This window comes from Carassius auratus, unplaced genomic scaffold, assembly GCF_003368295.1.
Source record: "Carassius auratus strain Wakin unplaced genomic scaffold, ASM336829v1 scaf_tig00005124, whole genome shotgun sequence".
Taxonomy (NCBI): Eukaryota; Metazoa; Chordata; class Actinopteri; order Cypriniformes; family Cyprinidae; genus Carassius; species Carassius auratus.
The window spans coordinates 16,378-35,578 of NW_020523632.1; the positions used below are offsets into that span (position 1 = coordinate 16,378).

Sequence of the window (19,201 nt, forward strand, 5' to 3'; positions counted from 1 at the left end):
TGGTGATAGGCACCATTTTAAAGGTGCTGTGGTGAAACTGTCTCTGAGATTGGCATAGGAAGGGGAGGAGCTTGCAGCAAGTTTGTTTTAATTTTGGACAGACTGGACAAATTACTTGAAAGTCTTTGGAAAACAAAGAGAGAAAGCCGGAAATTTGATGCTTCATGGTAATCTCAATTAAAATCTCACCAATTATCCATCTTCTAGATATCCAAATCATTGTGTAATTCTATTTAAACCAAGACCAATTACTGATAGATTTACTGATTACTGATTTATTTTGCCACCATTTGTCTTTATAGACATTGTAATTCGTGAACAATTTAAAAGCATCAAAGTATACAGTATAACTTACTACAACTTTCATTGTATGGAAAAGAGCAACTCATTATGTAAATGCTCAATTCTCATGAGTAAACACTGACCAAGTTTTCATTTTTGGTTCAGCTATTACTTTTGAGCGTCTGGCTTAGAATTTTGTTACACTTTTTGTTTTATTTTTCATCCTGTGACACTGTTGTATTTCATCCTTAGAGGCAAAATGACAGCTAACATTAAAATTTCCCATTTGTCTCTTTAATGGTGGAATACGACATCCTTTAACCTTTAGAAATAGACTCGTTGAGAGACTGCCGTACTCTGCCTGGTCTGAATGAATGAATCATTTAACTCAGACTGACAAATATTTCAGGGACCAACATTTTGAAAGAATATTTAGACTTTGCTATGGCAATATGGCATAGGAAGCATCTATATCATACTTTTAAAGAAAGAAAGGAGCAGATAGTTATAATTTTCTTTAGAAGATAATCAGCATCAGATGTATTTGGGGTGTGTAAGCCATCCAATATCCAGTATGTGGACGTCTTTGGCCAGGACACTATTGATTTACTGTGCTGTGAATGTATTGTAAGTTTTGTTTTTCTCTCTGTTCTTTTTCCAGCAGGACGGGATCTCAGAGAGCTTACGGATCAAAGGTATGTACAAACCCTACTTCTCTCTCATTTCCTTTCACACAAACAAATATTAATAAACAAAAAGGTCCAATCAGGGTCTTATTGGGATGTTCCATGCTAGTGTTGTGGTATTTTTAAGTATTTTCTTTAGAGGATTTTTTTGAATTGATAATATTTCATGTAAACATGAGATATTTATTAACAATGTTAACAATATATGTTTGATGAACTCAGAATGTATGAGGCATAATGAACACATACTGGCTTTTATATTTTGCAAGATTGAGGAAGAACTGCGATTTTGTTGGTATTTTGAACCAGAGATTGTATATTAATTCACTCTAAATGAAAAAAAAAATTACTATTAGACTGTTCCTTATATAAAAAATATTACTCTTATTTTAATGAAATAATCTCGAATAGGGTGCCAAATGACTGCCACTGGTGCCCTTGAACAAAAGAAATGGTGCATGGTGGCAGTATTTATATTGAATGCATGTTTATTTTTGTGGAGCAATATTGCATACTCAAGCGGGACATATCTAGCCACATTAATTATCATGCTAGCAAACCGTCTGTGGTTTAAGGTGTAAATCACATGTTGGCTATTGCCCAGCAGTCATCTGTAATTAAGATGACACAAGATTTACCCAGATGATGCCAAGAACCTACAGAGAGCCCTGAGATGTGAAAAATCCATCTCTCTCCTCAGACTCCATGTGAGGTGATATCCTACCATAAATTTTTATCTCAGGTCAGCTCAAAGGTGCTTGTGTTAGCAGCTACTTTGGCTACAGGTAACATAATCAGACTTTAATAGAGAAACAGACTGTATTACTGCAGAAGGTCAAAGCTGAGCTGGCAATGTGATATAAAACAGGATCTTACTTTTCTACAACTGTTCAATCATGCTCTCTGTTTTTGTCTTCTTTGACTTTTAAATTAAAAATAAAACTGATCCCTTTTACTCTATTAATGCATGTTTTTTGATATTATTGTGAGCGTTAATCTCTGCTTGTTATTTAAAATGTTCTTCATAATTTGAATCAAGTCTCTCTTCCTCTAAAACAACGTTAGGCCACTGTTGGATAATGATGGCCAACAGCCTAATAGATAATTAGTCAGTATTTTTTTTTTTTTTTATAGTTTAGATGGAGAAAATCAAGCCCCCTATTTTTCAAATAATTTAAGTAAAATGGGTTGCAAACAAGAATTAACTATGACTTTTAAGCTTAGTACACTGTAAAACAAATGCTTTTTCAAAGTTGTAATTTCAACAAAGATTACTGAAGTATGTTTTACAAGAAAACATTAGTCTTTCTACTTCCAAATTTCACATTTAATTAATTGTCACTTGCCATGATTAATTTATTTGTAAACTTTACAGCAGTTTCGGAATTTACTAGAATTTTTTGAGTATAATTGTAAATGCTGCACCAATTTATTTTCCAATGTACATACGCTTTGGACTCATTAAAAATCTTCATAATCCAAACAAAAAGGGATTCTCATAATCCTAACAAAATGCACCAAATAGTCTTTTCTTTTTCACATTACTCAATTAAGAAAAGCAGTGTGGAAATGCTTGGGTGCCTTGTTCCGCACTCTACTTAAGATTCTGTCTGGAAATTATTTTTTGAAGGGCTGTTTCAATTATTTATTAATCATTTTAATTATTCAGTCTAATTACTCCATGTTTAAGTGGATTAAATTCTGACTTAGGTATATTACCTTAATGGAGGTTTTGGAAGATTCCTCCTTCTACTGCCTGAAAGGCATTTGATGAAGCTGATTCATTTTTTTCTGATGAAGCTCATCTATTTAATAATTGTTTCACCTTTTGAAGTATATTAAGCCTTTGTGGTGAATACATTCAGTACATTCAAGACAAACCGCTTTCAGCTTAATTTGTGACATGGCAAATGTTGCCTGCTTTGTAAATTCAAAGTGCAGACAGCACATGAAATATAGCTGGAAAGAATGCGAAGCCAACTGAAATTGGCTCTCAGAATTTGGAAAAGAGTAAAACTAAGACAGCATGTACAAGCGCATAGCAGAATGCCCTGTAATTGGAATCTTAAATGAAGTGGCTGGCATATCCACAGTTCCACTGTGTAGCTGAACACAAAATATCTTACTACTGAGGGTAAAATTACATCTTTTTGGGTTGAAGAATAGCTTTTTGTGTAATAGTATGAAAATTGGAGGTAATGTGTTAGGACCACCAGCCACTCTACACTATTTCTCATGCCCAGCTTTCATAGCATGCAGGCAAGTTCTATACCTTATACACAAAAGCTTTCAAAGGCAAAAGCTTTCCAGATTTTTTTTAAATACGAACATGACAGGGTTTGCCCGTTGAGCTCTTAGCATGCACAAAAGCAGGCCCGGTCCCCCGATTCTAGCTTTCTTTATACTGTTTCAACTTTGTCATTACGATTCAATTTAATAATGTGCACACAGGGATGCCTCTTTGGCCTGCAGTTGATGAAACATTTTGAAATGCTAAAGGCTTTAACTCTAAATTGTATGTTAATCCTGAAATCTCTTTAGCGTCTTTGGGATTCCTTTTCACTTTTTGAAAGGGAACATTGCATTGTGTCTGGTGAGAATAGAGACTGGTGCTAGACTTACTGCCTGGCTGCAGTAATTTTTCTTAGACAGATTTACTTTTGGGCAACTGCCCACCATTCGACTAGCTACTGAACATCCCCTGTCTATTTATTCATGTGCGATCACTAAATATAATTGAATTCTATTTATTTTAAAATTTTTCTAAATGCTGTTTTGTTTAATATGCCTAAAGGAGAGAGAAAGAATGTATTATCTAATTGAATGCATGATGGAAGATTCAGGAAAATTCTAAGCTCAGTACAAGTTAAGCTCAGTCAATAACATTTCTGTCAGGACCACTATCGTCAAAAATGATTGACACTTAGCTTGCAGTTTGGATTGGCAGTATGGTTCTGTTGTGGGCAAAAACTCCCTTCCCGTCCATGCAGGCTGTCATAAATGAGCAGGGAGAGCAATAAGCCCTCTAGGCTGAAGAGAATTGAACCAAATGTCGCAGATATCATTAATTTGTGGAACTGGGGAAAAGCAGAAAGCCAAGTACTGACTGTCATGAAAGGAGGAGCTGGGGATGGAGGAGGGTAACATTGTATTGTTGATAGGCGTGGATCAGCTGAGAGTCAGCTGATGCAAGCTTGACTCACGTGACCAGCCTGAACTAATGCTACGCTTGATAGGGTCAGTATGTTAAAATACTTACTGTTAAATAACAGTACCTCTCATATAAAGAAGTTTTAATCAAAGAGTTACTAAGTACTTTTATAAATTAAGCTTTTTACCAAAATGTGATCTCATTCACTTCCATTGTAAGCTCCACACTGTAACCTCACATTTTGCTTCTTTTAAGAAAATAGAAATGAGTCAAAACTATATTTTGAGGCAAGTAATCTTCATTATGGCACAAATGCTGTTAAAAACTGCAGACAGTGTGGTAAAAGTCTGAGCACTACTACTTCTCAAATTGGTCTTTGACCATTAAGACCTTTAATTTAATTCCAGAATAGGCTCTCAACCCAGTAGGAAAAGTTAATATTGAATTTCATGAATATTCATAAACAGAAAAGCCAATGAAGCGGGAGGGTGTCTAATATCAACAACGGGTTTTGCACATGGAAGGTAATAAATCTGAAAAGGCTCATAAGGAAGATGAACACTTCTGTTGTTGCTCTTAACAGATGCTGTCTCGGCAACACTGAGAGAACAACAACATGCTGAGAGAGTTTCTAAAAGCCCCACTTTAGCAGTTCTTATCTACAATCCATTTCCCTAATGCTAATAAGTTATTTAATGCTTATTTAGCGTTCAGCTAAAAACATAAACAATTCTCCTGAAAAGTTTAAATAAGACTATTTCAGACAAAGTGAAATTGTTTTGTTTGTTTGTTTAATTAGTTTAATCTTATTATATTTGTTTTTAGATTTGTTTACACTGTTTTTCATTCATATACCCCCCTAGAACTCCTTTGCGTCCCCTGCTCTTTTGAAATGCCCTAAAAGACAACTACAAGTTGATATGATGCGTATCGTGATAGCTGAATTGCTCAATGGCAAAGAAAGAACTTAATGCTATATAAATTAGCAGAGGGAGGTTTCTGTAGGGTGTACAATTACTGAAGCGTGGTGCTGCCTAATAAATAGTGTAACTCAGTGGGACTTAATGACAGCTGCATTTTAATGGGGTTTAACTCCCCTCACTGTACAGATCTTAAGGATTCCACCTCCTGAGCTTCAATTGATCTTGTAACCAATGACTTTGCCACTGTGCTGCTTCCTATTGAACACTGTAGCTATTGCTTTATGGGAACCAGTCTATAACTGCATCCGCATCTGGCCACTCATTAGCTGTAGGGTGCCTTTACGCTTATGCTCAGTGTGTAATTTCTTAAAGTTCAGGCAAAAGTCGATTGCACTTAATTTGCATTTAAACAGTCATTAGATCTTTTTAGTTCCTTAGTAGAACAGATTTTTTATTCATAGCAGATCTTCTGAGACTGATTGGAGATAAACAATGTTGCCATCTAATGGTCATTCGTTTGCTCACTGATGGATCTAGATATTAATATGGAAGGTGTGATATGAGGTCAAAAAATCTCATACTGTACTTTGGAATCTTGCTATAGTTTGCTATAATAGAAGACAAGTTACTGAAACTAAGCTATTTATTTATATGACATATTTGGTAATATAATATAATTTTGCATAATAATTATTTTCATTTATTCATAAATTATGTATGTAAATATATTTATTTAAGATTTGTGTATATGTATGTAAAATGTACAAAATATAAGGGTGAGTATAATATAACATCTCTTATAGGATATAATTCCTGCGCTGTCCATACTTTCACATACACATTGAAACCTTCACTATGTTGACTTTGAGTTTAACTCAATCTCAAAATTAAAAAGATAAAAAAGAATTCAGCATTTGTTGCTTTGAAAAGCATATTCTTTTTGAGGCACAGAATGTTGCTTGCATTGGGTAAATGTGATTAAAGGCCTCTGCAAGGAAACTTTATTAAATGCTTCATTTCTACATGAAAAAGCTTCCTGTTGAATCACTAGAATATACCAGCATTATGACGTAAGCATTACAACACCATTTTTATATTGAAAATATTTTATTGTCTAAAGTAAATCACTTAAAAGCTCCTGAGTGCTTGCAAACAAATTGTGAATTGTGAATTTGAAATGCTTTACTTGGAGTATTTTTAGCAGTTTATTGACGGGCTAAAAGCAATTACCCCCGATTGATTTTTGAGTGTAGAACTGTGAATATTTCCTAGTAAATTCAGTAGTGTACCATACATTTGTCCGGCCTGTGTTCCTGTCTTGTATTGTGTTTTCCTCCCTAACATGCTCCATGTTCATTGCATGCCGATGTTTGATGTCATTCCTGTTCCTGTCCTGATTAATTGTTAATTTGATCCCAGGTTTGTTTCCTTAACTACAGTGTGTATTAAAGTTTGAGTCTGTGCAGTCTGTCTTTGTCCGGAACTGTGCGTCTACCCCTCATCCTACATGTTAGTGCCTGTTCCATGTAGTTCCTTAATTGGTGAAATAAAGACTACTGAATGTTAATCCTCTTCGTCTTCGCACTCCATCGTCTCCTTGTCTCCACCAGAGTAGGCAAAGGGTGACAGAATTCCAGACCTGAACAGAAAGTAAGCAGCGCCCCTTCTCCCCATTTTGTTTTCATTTTTTGAAAAGTCTTTTGTTTTCCCATTCCCAAACCCGCCGGATGCCGCAACTCAACCCCGCTGGCCACCCTATTCAACCATGACCAAAATGGAGGATGAGGCAAAAAGGATTGCTTTCAGCCCTCATCCCCTCATCCTCGCTCCAGTGTCAGCTCCAGCCCCAGAGCTTGCTCCAGTGTCAGCTCTTTCCCCTAAACAGATTTAAGAGATGGCTCTAGTCATCAGGCTACTGTTCCTGAGTTTATCCCAAGAAGGGCACCCCTTGCTGAATTATGGCCGGAGAGTTTTGCAGTCTAGCCCACAGGGGTGTTATAGGGTTCGGGGTTGGGGCTGGGGCCATGACCTCAGAGGCTGCCCCGCCATGGCCTCCTGAACTGTCTGCTCCATCATGGCTGCCCAAGCTGCGTGCTCTACCATGGCTCGCTGAACTGCCAGATTCGCCAGGGGTCCCAGAACCCTTGGATGTTGTGAGGCACGAAAACGCCTTCCAGGAGGAGGGAGGAATGTCAGGCCAGTGTTCCAGCCTGTGTTGTGTTTTCCACTCCCGTGTGCTCCATGTTCATTTAATGCCCATATTTGGTTTCCTTCCTGTTCCTGTCCTAATTGATTGTTCATTTGATCCCAGGTGTTTTTCCCTAATTTCCCTATGTATTTAAGTTCTAGTTTCTACAGTCTGTCTTTGTCCGGAAATGTGCTTACGCTCCACAATAAGCAAAGCGGGACAATATTATTTGTCATAAATATTCAGAGATTAACATTTCCTTGAATATAGCTTTCAAGCTTTTCAGTTAAAATGACTATAAATAGTATTTGTGAACTTTAATTTAAAGGGATAGTTTCCCCCAAAATGTTTATTCTGTCAGTGTAAATTATTTCAAACCTGAATGAATGAGTTTCTTCTGCAGAACAAAAAAGAAGATATTTTGAACAATGTGGGTAACAACAGTTTATGGTCCCTACTAACTTATTCTTATTATGTTTCCACCCTGACTCTAGAAGTCAACAGAGACCATAAACCGTTCAGTTAGAAAGAAACTCAGGTTTAGAACTACATGAAGGTGAGTAAATGGTGACAGAATTTAAATTTTTTGGGTTAAAAAAAATCCCCTTTATGGGTCAGATTATTAGAGTCAAACTTTGAAGCGCTTCATAATACATTGATATTTGCATTTATTAATAACTGAAATAAGTATTCATGAAGTAACACTCTTCCTGTGTTTATTGTCCAACTGAGGCTTCCCGTCGCAGTCTGTTGATCGTGTTCTGTAGCTGCTCTCGTTCCATTCGACAGATTTGTTAGAGCTGATCTGTGTCAGGTAATAAAGGAAAATAAAATAATAAATGAGAAATAATGCCACAACTGATTCAAACTGACGCATCTCGGGAGAAGCAGATCGCAGATCATTACGCCTGAGATGCTGCAGTGTCTCGCTTTAATTTAGCCAGTGCTGAGATGTGAATTGTTGTGCTTAGTGATTGTACAGCAGCATGTTTAATGAATGAAAACCTGGGAGCACATCAAACTTTCTGTTTTCCACCTCTCCCATAGCAAAACTTTCTATAAATACGGCTCCCCTCAGCCAGGTGCTTGTTAATACAACCCCCAGAGTGATGAGAAGCCGTCGTCGTTTTGTGATATCTTCTTCTGCATTCCAACGACTCCGGGAGAGATTTGCTTTGTTTAAAGGAATGGCAGAGTAGTTGGTAAAGAGATGGCAGATGGATGAGTTATGCCAGACAGGTGAGATCAGCATGTCTCTATGTCATCTTTCATGAGGAGTTTGAAGCATTGTTTGAAGGCTGTTTATCCGGATGTGTTTCCTCTGTTTTGGAGCAGCAGGGTCCACAGAGGCTTCTTAAAGGGCTGCAGCGAGCCGAGCTGAAAGCAGCCGAGTGTTGTTTACTGCATTACCCAGAGTCCCTAAGGACCGGCTTCTGTGCTGGAAAACATTAGATGGCATGGGACTCGCACCTTTGGTGGTGACAAGAGAATGAAACGATGACACAGTGTTAAGAGGAAAAAGACAAAACCCATGTGTTTAAACAAAGGCTATGAAAGTTTGGCGTGTCACCACTCATGCAAGCGCTGCGGTGTCAGTGCTTAGTTGAAAGACTTTACACAAAACACTTTACTAAAAACACTTCAATGCCAAATTCACTGAGAGAAACTTAAGTGAGTTTTTTGTTTGTTTGTTTTTTTTGTTTTTTGACCAACATGATTAATCTTAATGTTTAGGCTGTATTCAGGCTATATATAGTATTTAAAAAAGGTAAAAGTAATAAAAAAAATAGGTGCCCAGTGGCTATATCCATTTTCTTTATTGTTTGAGCCTGTGAATGAAACAAATAAATTGCATTATTATTTTTGGTCCCTAAGGCACAAAACTAAAACACATCCCTGACAACAGTATACTGTATGTTGTCAGTGATATCTTGTGTACTTGTTACTTTGTACATTATTTTGAAGATTGAATGTGAAATTACTGCAAAATAGAAGTATATTTAAAAACTTTAAGTTTAGGTGGGATAAATCGCGATTGATTTCAGAAAAATGTGTGAATATTATTTTCTAGATTGATAGCACTAATATATGTATATACATTTTATGCATAATAAGCAAAGATCATTTTCCATGAAGAATTGTTGTGAATAACTTACTATAAATATATAAAAACTTTTGAATTAGTAAGTAGAAAAATGTTTGATTAGTAATATGCATTGCTAAGAACTTCATTTGGAATACTTTAAAGGCTATTTTTTAAGTATTTAGATTGTTTTGCACTTGCAGATTACAGATTTTCAAATAGTTGTATCTCAGTCAAATACTGTCCTATCCTAACAAAAATACATCAATGAAAAGCTTTTTTCCGTTGTCGTGTTTCTGTATGCACCAGTCATGGTGAAGGCGACCCCCAAAGTGACATCTAGGGAACGCAGTGTCTCGTTCCCCTTCCCAGGGAACCATGGTTTCATGAGTAACCTGAGACATTTAGATAAAAAGAATGGGACTTTCTACTTCTGAAACCAGACAGCACTCTAATTATCATTACAAATGGCTTTGAGCAGACGGATATAAATTACAATAGCTCAGATATGACAAGCATTCATGATTCTTTTCCAATGCGTTGCTTTTTCTCACAGCTAATATAAAATCTTCACAAATACAGAGTAACTGATTTGCTCATCATTTTATTTTGTCTGAAAAATCTTCGAGTGAACGTCTGTATGAAGAGATATGACTGTATCTGACCCTGAAGCCCTTTGCTGAGCTCTTATTAGTTATCATGCATGTCATATGGATCTGCTATTATCAGCACCTAAGGGATGATGACACTCAGTTTGGAGACCAACTGGGTGAGCAGAGCTCAGTTATCACTCAGTCATGGCTTTTCTGTCTGTGTCAGTTATAGGAATCGTTCCCCGGTGCAGGCCGCTGCATTTCTTTTTCAGGTCATGAAATTTTTTTTTTTTTTTTTTGCTGTCAACTTTTTGTTGGCTCACATTTTTAAATATTACTTCTTTGTACTGTTACTTTAGTGCAGACTTTGATAATCTTGTAAATACTACTCTGTTAAGGGTTTCATCTTTGCTTTTACTGGGATGAAAAGTCCATGTTTGATGGTGGGCAGATGAAAGCCGGACACTACACCACACCTTCACCCAAACCCTTCATCAGAATCAAGCGTTCCTTCTCTCCCTCTCAGCCTATCTCTTCTCTCTTTGAAAAGCTGACTCATCAATAACAAATCGTTAGGACTGAATTAGTCATTTGTCTTTGATGTCACCGTGGTCACTGTGAGGTACTGTGTGCATACCAATCAGACGCTATCTTGGCTTCTCTCCACCCTGCTGGCAAAAGCCAATTTTCTCATTTTACTACAACAACCTTCAGTGAGAAGGTCTTCATTATGTGCTACTTGATGAAGGGGTCATCATTTAAGTACACATATCTAAAAAGTCTCTAACACCCTGTAAAGGCCACTGTTCGTAACACACGACTGCGTGTTTTTATGCTTCACAATCTTTGATTTTCTGTGATGTATTGAACATGATTGTTGTGAATTTGGCTAATTTTTGTGTCATCAATATTACCTTGCTGGCTTATAAAGCATAACGTTTTGAAATAACAGGAGTGACTTTTCAGTTAAAGTGGGTTGAAAAGACCTACTAATAATTCTCTGCTACGTTTTCCAGCAAAAGTGTGTGTACAGTATATGAATGCAAAACTGGATGAAATAATTTCATTTTAATTATTCTTTTTTTCTTTTTTTTTGTAAAATAATTTTTTTATTGATCTCAGGGAATATTCTAATATTTTGAGATATTCTGAATATTTTACTTTCATAAGCTTTCATTAGCTCTAATCATCAAAATTAATACAAAATAACTGAAATGGTTTACTTTAGAAATGGTTTACTTTGAATTTAATGAATCTAAAATATGTTTCTAAAAGTCTAGAGTCTGTCATTTTTTTTTATACAATTAAGAATAGAGTTTATGTACAGCTTATACAAACTTTACTTATTAAGTTCCCTTTCTCAAACTTAATTGCCATTGTTTAACAGGGGGACTGAGAGTTGAAACGTGACCGTGCATATTCAATTCTTAATCTCTATGAAATGATCATCTGAAGGAGGTGTGGAGCACACATCTTTGTAATTGATAATAAGGGAAATCGTGCTAGCGCTCAGGCTTTGTTTTATTACAGTCATACATATTTCATCTGAAGCCCATACGGCCCACATATCATCAGTGCAGTGGGATTGTTTCCTCCACAGGGTTTCTCAACTCCTGCCAACATTGTCAAAATACCACAAATACAAAACAACAGTCGTGAGACTGTTCATGACCTCTCGAGTTCTACTTTTTTTTATCATTGTTATTATTTATTTATTTATTTTTTACTGTGCTTTGTATTGAACAATAAGTGTAATGTTCAGTTGAGTGTGGGATGAAAAACAGTTATACCTTAAACCCTGTATAAAATAACTCATTGACTTCTAATGATGAGTGTTTATGTAGTTGTTTAAGTGAATTAGCACAGCATGTGCATATGTCCATAATGTTACACATTAATATGATTTCCCCTTTCTTTGATGTGTCTTTGCAGGGTTCTTGGGTCAGAATGGTTTTCCTGGGCCCTGTGAACATAAGTACTGTGGTTTGGGGAAGCACTGTGTGGTTAATCGAGAAACAGGTGAAGGAGAATGTCAGTGTCTGGAGCGCTGTAAACCACATTACAAACCTGTGTGTGGATCTGACGGCAAACTCTACCAGAACCACTGTGAGCTTCACAGAGCCTCCTGCATGGCCCATCAGAGAATAACCATCATGCACAGCGAGGAATGCTTCTACAAAGGTATAGAACCAACATTATGTGTTATAGTATATTGTCCGTTGTTGTCTATGCCGCAAACTTTCACTGCAACTGATGCCTTTTTTTATTCAAGTGAGTTGTTGAAGCTGTTTTTGTGAACTACATACTTTTGAAAGGTTTTTTTTTTTTTTTCACCAATGACACATTATATCGATTAAGTTAACAAAATAATAATAATAAATCTTAAATTAATGCTGTTTATCTTTATTTGTTTAAAGATGTGTTTTTGTAAGCTCTGAATGGATGAGTATTCTGAATCATAATAACAGCACATCCTAATGTGTGCGCTGAGGCAATGGAAATGTTTTTGACCAATAAATTTTCCAAGAAAGAGAGAAGCTGTTTTGTTCATCATATTAAGCAAGATATGATTCTCGGAAATGATGTCCAGCACTAATGGACTAATGGCCACTAATGAATGAAATGTCCACATTATGTTGTCCACGTAAAATCTGATTTAGAACTGCATTTCTTAAATCGTGATTCATTTTGAAACAGAAACAGTACAACGTGAATTGTTGCTCATTTGGATGATCATTACTGTTCTGCTGGCTGAAACATTAGGTTTAATTCCTGGATAAGGTAAAAAAAAATATGGATGCACCGGTGGACTGGCCATAAATCGGAACCGGATGGTTTTTGCTTAAAATACGCGATCGGCAATCGGACGGTTTTTGGTCTTTTTTTGGCCGATTTTTCCAGAAGTGCGCCCGTGTGCACAGACTACATTCTAATCGTTCGCTATGTCATTTGTGTGGAAGTATTTCGAAATCTGTGTGCAGGACACAGGCTGGAAGTGCAGAGCTAAATGTCTGAGGCACAAATAGCAGGAAACTTTCAGCCGTTGGTGTACTGGCGCACAAATAAAAGCCCCTTTTCTGCTCGCACTGTACCGGTCCACGCCCTGAACATGAGTAGACGGCGTGAAGAGATGTTCAGATCAACTTCTCACGTGTTGGATGAGAAACGAAGCGGACAACTGTGACAAAACTTTTTTTTTTTAATTAGAACTTGCATACACATCTGAAAAGCCAGAAGTAAACGTCAGTTCTGTATAGGATGATTATTTTTATTTGACCTTGAAATTACATCGACTTAATTTGATTTAAAAATCAACTGCTGTAGCACACTGAAAAAAAAAAAGTGTTTCATTCATCCAATTAAAAAAAATTAGGATAATGATTCAAATCTATAGTTTTTTACTTGAGACAATAAGTTATTTATTTTTCATTGGTTCAAGTAAAAAAATATAGATGTGAATCATTATCCTATTTTTTATTTTTTATTGGATGAATGTACGGAAGTTCTAAGCGGCCATGCATTATAATATTTTTTCTTCTTGTTTTCTCGGTATAACGACTTAATTTTCTCGTTTTCTCGACATAACGAAGTTCGTTTTCTCGACATAACGAAGTTCATTTTCTCATTATAACGAATACATTTTCTCTAAGAAGTTACAAAACTGCGCCAACAGGTGGCACTATAGACCTGAATATAACTGATGGGGAGTTGTACACTATCCACTTTACTGTACGCGGACCTTCCTCGTGATCGCTATAATTTGTGAAGTCTTCATTACTGACATTTAATTAATTCATAAATGTTAAATGCTTGAATCAATAAGAATATTTTGTGTATTAAGTTCCTGCCAGATGCATGAGTTTCACCAACGCGTTCTGTGTCGCTCACATGGACGCTCTTTTCAAACAGAAGCTTGTAACACACATGATATCTGCCACATCATATAATGATTACTACAAATTACAAATTATATATAATTTTATTTCAAATAAAGGGAAAATGAAAAGTAAGTTTAATCCAAGCAGCTCCAATTTCGCAGTGTTGCCATTTAAACATGTTAATTACAAAAACAAAACGTTCGTTGTACTGTCTCTGGAAAAATCAACAGTGATTGATCAGCCTTTATTTATATACAGTATTGTAGACCTTATTACCTAGGCGAAGCTAAATTTGCTGAAATATAGGCTACAGTAAGAGCGCCTGCATGGTTGTCCATCAGATGCCTGTCAAAGTTGAGTTTGTTACTATAGCAACAGTAAAACTGTCATGTCGTTATAACGAGAAAACAAACTTTCGTTATGTCGAGATAACGAGAAAAATAAGTCGTTATAACGAGAAAACGAACTTCGTTATGTCGAGATAACGAGAAAAATAAGTCGTTATAACGAGAAAACGAACTTCTTTATGTCGAGATAACGAGAAAAATAAGTCGTTATAACGGGAAAACAAAAAGGAAAAAAATTATAATGCATGGCCGCTTAGAACTTCCGTATGAATGAAACCATGTCACCAAATCATGATCGTGCATCCCTAAAAAAAGAAAAAACACCAATCAACAGAGGGAGCTTTAGATTTCTAAAGATGACTTCAGATGAAACATGATAACAGTTTGAATGTGTTAGTTGAACTAATGGACTATCATATCACATTGTTTAAAACTAGTTGATATCATAGGAAAGATTTTAAAACTTTGTTCACTTAGGTTGTATATCATCAAAGAGACTCTGTGTTGAATTTTGTCAAATTTACAAAGGCCTGGCAACCTTATGAATGCAGTACATCACCCTGACCAGAGCATTCATGTGCAGAAAATCTCTTCAGGCTCTTCCTCTGTCATTTAGAAAGCATATAGGCAATCCTGACTGAGAAATCAAACCTCTAAATGCCCTCTCAAATCAAATCTCAGTCATCAGATGATGATATTGACCTGCTTGGGTCAATCAGTGTACAGTACAAAAGGCAGAGAGGTGTGTGGTTAGGATAGATGATTGTTCCACAAATTAACGTTTCACAGAAGACACCACAATGCTTGATTGCAAAATTATCCTCTGAATATTCATTAATCTTTGTTGTTTAAATAGTTTTAATGACATTAATGTGCATTTGTCTAACGCTCTGCAGGGTATTTGTATGGTTTTATTTATTTTTTTTATTTATTTTTTAACCATCAATCTTGTATGTAGCTTTAGACAATGATTGGTTTGTTTGCCTCAATTGAAACTCTGAAGATTAAACTGTAGAAAGTTGGTAATTGGTGAGATGATTGGATTGGGTTATTATGTGTTCTAATTATCAGCAGTGTATTAAATAGGCTCTAATGGTTTTCACAATGGCAGGTGCACTTACAACGTAATGTTTGTGCTTATTTTCAGGAGCTTTGAGAAAAATGAGCTTTGTGAATATGTTTACATTCGTTTCATACTGGGAGCCAAATAACAGTCTGACTACTGTTATCTGAGCTTTAGGCATTGCTTTTTAACAGATCAGAAAAAAAGGTAGAGAGAAAAAAGGTAGATGAGGAGACAAAAAAATTGATGAACTTTGAGAGATCTTTGACTGCCCTATCCTCTTATGCTTTCTCCAGTCTTTATTTCTTTTTACTCTCAAAACAAGAGTAGATCTACTCAAGCGAGAAGTGTAGATAAATAAATAATATTCAAATGAGATCCTACAAATATAAACATATAGCTTTCCACTGATGTATGGTTTGTTAGGATAGGACCGTATATGGCTGAAAATCTGGAATCTGAGAGTGCAAAAAAAAAAATCTAAATACTGAGAAAATCGTCTTTAAATTCGAAATGAAGTTCTTAGCCATGTATATAACTAATAAAAATGTATGTTTTGATATATTTACAGTAGTAAATTTACAAATATTTATATGGGATAAAGGAAAATCAATAATTCTGACCCATACAATGTATTTTTGGCTACTCCTAGAAATATACCTGTGCTACTTAAGACTTTAGATGTTTTTCGACTACCAAACGGTAAATGCATGGATTGGACCACAGACCAATCTAATGTAAACAGTGTATAGATCAGTGCATGCAGTCATGCCCATTCAAAGATTTTATGTGCTATAAAATATTTGTACCTTTTCATAATTGAGTTGTGTGATTGTTGTAGGTACAAAACAGTTTTTGGATTGTTTTTTGTGTGTAGAAAACAGCCATGTCTGCACTCGGGACATGCAGCAGTGGCCAATTAAATGTCAAAGCCCTGCATACTACTCTTCTCTAATGCATCATTTATACTCCACCTTACCACTCCAATATTATTCCTGTCTCTCAGTGCATTTGATTGTGTGGCCAGGCGGTGTTTACAAATACTGATATTGTCAGAGTCTAGTGATTTGGGGCCTGTACATACGCCAGAGCAAATTATCCAAAAAACAGCAGGATGAAAGCTTACTGGAACATCAAGAGACTGCTGATTCTTCCCAAACTATGTGCTGACCAGGGCAAAGAAGAGACGTAGCAGGGTAGATGCCATAATACTAAGTAATAAAACATCACAGAGCATATGCTGTAGGCTACAGAACTTCCATGTCCCAGTGGGAAAGCTGTGAAGGAGTTTTCTCTAGCCAAAGATGAGGTTTCGGATTTTGCGTGCCTGTAGGGCTGTGTGGTTTGGCACGATGCAGTGGGTTTGGGTAACGATGGGATGCAAGCTGTTGAGTTGGCAAAGCAAACTGGAAATGCTTTTCTAATTGCTCACATACATTCAAGCCCAACAGAACATCTTGTGCAATTACAGGGCATTATATTCAGAGGAATCTCTTTTGTTCCGTATCGTTCGGGACACCCGTTAGTGGCAGGGGCCTGACCCATCACAGCATCTATCTGTCTGTCCAGTCAGTTTTTTCCCAGCAGATGACAATTTCGAAAGGACAGACATCTACAAAGTTGAATGGAAAATCAGCACAGAAAAAGATAAAAGGTTATCTTGTCATATAGTTTTAAGTTAGACCCCCAAGATTTGTGGTACCCTGCTGCTCTTGTTTAATACATCAAACAAAAGGAAGAATATTACGCGTCAAAGTTTTAAACTTTCAAAGTACTTATGGTGAATAATCAGACGTCTCAAAAGACAGCTTTACTGTCAGCCAGAGCGAGAAAAAAGTTTCATTTCTTGCCGCGTTGACTGTTATGGGAAAATATCCTGCCATTAAGCTTTTCTCTGTCTGTTAAGCTTCAATTATGTCCCCTATTCCAGTGACTCACTCAACGTATGACTATTTGCACTGGGGAAATTAAATGGCTCTTTCAGAATTCTGCACTTTGCTCCACACACTGTGTAAGTTTGGGTTGTTTGAGTTGTTTTGAAGATGATATATTCATCGCATTCTTTTCTCCCCATTACTTCAATTTCTTTCATGAGAATGAAGAGTTAATGAAGCTTGTTGTCTGTCTGATGTAACTCCAGTCAGCCTTTCACATTTCTTTAGTTTTTTGTCTGTTGTTTTGGATGTTGCTGACAATTGAAAGGACTGACTTCAAATGTGGGTTACCTCCAATGTTATGGTTAAGTTATGAAAGAAGTGGAAAAGAAGCTCACGATCAATGTGTTGATGTCTTCAGATACAGTATACACTGCTGGTCAAATGTTTAATAGTAAGCATCAAATCAGCTTATTAGAATGAATTCTGAAGAATCATGTGACACTGAAGACTGGAATAATGATGCTGAAAATTCAACCTTGCATCATAGGATTAAATTACATTAAAAAAATATTAAAATATAATATGTTAATGCAGCCTTGGTGAACCTTGTATATTGTTTTATTGCTAAATAAAAGCCAGTTCACAGAATTAAAATATTTGAATTCACACATGCAGCATCCCACATGGCTTGGTGCCCATGACCAGACATGTCTTTTTTTTTTTGCATGTCAGCCAAGTCCTGTATCTCAGAGTACTGAAAGCGTCTTCATCTCCTCTGCCGTGAGACATCTAATTAAAGCGCTTTCCCTGTGGAGACAGCTGTGGTGTCCTCTGAGAGAGACCCACCCGGGCCATCCCTCCTACTGCAGTCCGGACTGCTAATGAGCCTATTAGGAACTGCACTACCTGTTGGAAGTTGAGACATGGCTTAAAGGGATCAAAAAAGCATTAAGGCCATGAGAAACAGAGAGGGAAACTTGATTTACTCTAATGAGTATGCACTGATTATACATGTTCCAGAGTCAAAAAAAACTCCCTGTCCCCTTATATGTTCCTAGCAACTTCAGAAACAGACACCTTCATTCATTACCCCAACAGCGGATTTTCACAGACATGTAAGGTTTTTTTTTTTTTTTCTTTGAGGACACTCAGAAGTTGTGTGTGGCACTGTTGGCTCTCTCTCTCTTTGGATAAATAGGTCATCCAAGACAATTAACTTAACACTTTACAGCTGTAACTGTGTAATAAAAACAATACATATGATTTATCAAATATAAATATACAATTTTAAATGTGATATATAGATAATATTTTTTATTTATTTTTGCAAATAATAATATGAATAATGTTTATATTAATTTATGAATAATCTAAAATATATTAGATCAACAATTATTTTGCCTGTTCTTCATGTGACGCTATTTTATGACTTCAGAAGACAAAATATTGTTCACAGGTTATGCAGGGTTATGTATATATATGTGTGTGTGTGTGTGTGTGTGTGTGTGTGTGTGTGTGAATAACTCAGTTTTGACAAAAATGTCACATAGAAACGTATAATTTCTAGGTAAAGAATTGTGTATTGTTTGAACCTTGATAGTCACAGTTACAACTGTGTGAACATTCTTCACCATTATTCTCCTTTACTTGGAAATAATAATGGTAAATAATATGGTGAAAACGTACTACACTCTTAAAATTAAGGTTTCCAAAAGGGGGATTTCACAGCGATGCCATAGAAGAACCAGTGTGGTTCCCTAAAGAACTTTTTTAGGGGCCGTTCACATATCGCATCCTAAAAACGCGTGGAAAACGCTAGGCGCGCCGCTTTCTCATTCTTTTCAAAGCGCTTGGGCAGTTGCGCCCCTGAGGCATCTGCCTTTGCTAAGTAACCATGACGTGCTCTTTCCATGAAGACACAGAAATTTCAGCAAAGGATAAATGGATTTGCAGCTCTAAAAATCGCTTGTATGGATTTGCAGCTCTAAAAATCGCTTATATGGATTTGCAGCTCTAAAAATCACTTGCAGTAGCTCTGCTACTAAATTTATTTCAAAATGGCAATCCATATACAACTATGATCAGCTGAGCTTTCAACGTTGTTACGGGAAGGATTAAGCTGATTGGTTA

The 19,201-nt window shown here is 36.3% G+C and overlaps 1 protein-coding gene across 2 annotated transcripts in view; it reads left to right on the top strand.

The window, feature by feature from the left end:
- Window positions 1-19,201, top strand: part of LOC113070646 (follistatin-related protein 5-like) — a 97,861-nt gene that overhangs the window by 6,120 nt on the left and 72,540 nt on the right. The window contains exons 2-3 of one of the 2 annotated variants that reach the window (XM_026244036.1): window positions 947-977; window positions 11,839-12,087. In XM_026244036.1, coding sequence (XP_026099821.1) covers window positions 947-977; window positions 11,839-12,087 — 280 coding nt within the window. Of the gene's footprint in view, window positions 1-943; window positions 978-11,838; window positions 12,088-19,201 lie in introns of both variants that reach the window. The other variant, XM_026244035.1, reaches the window with a different exon arrangement.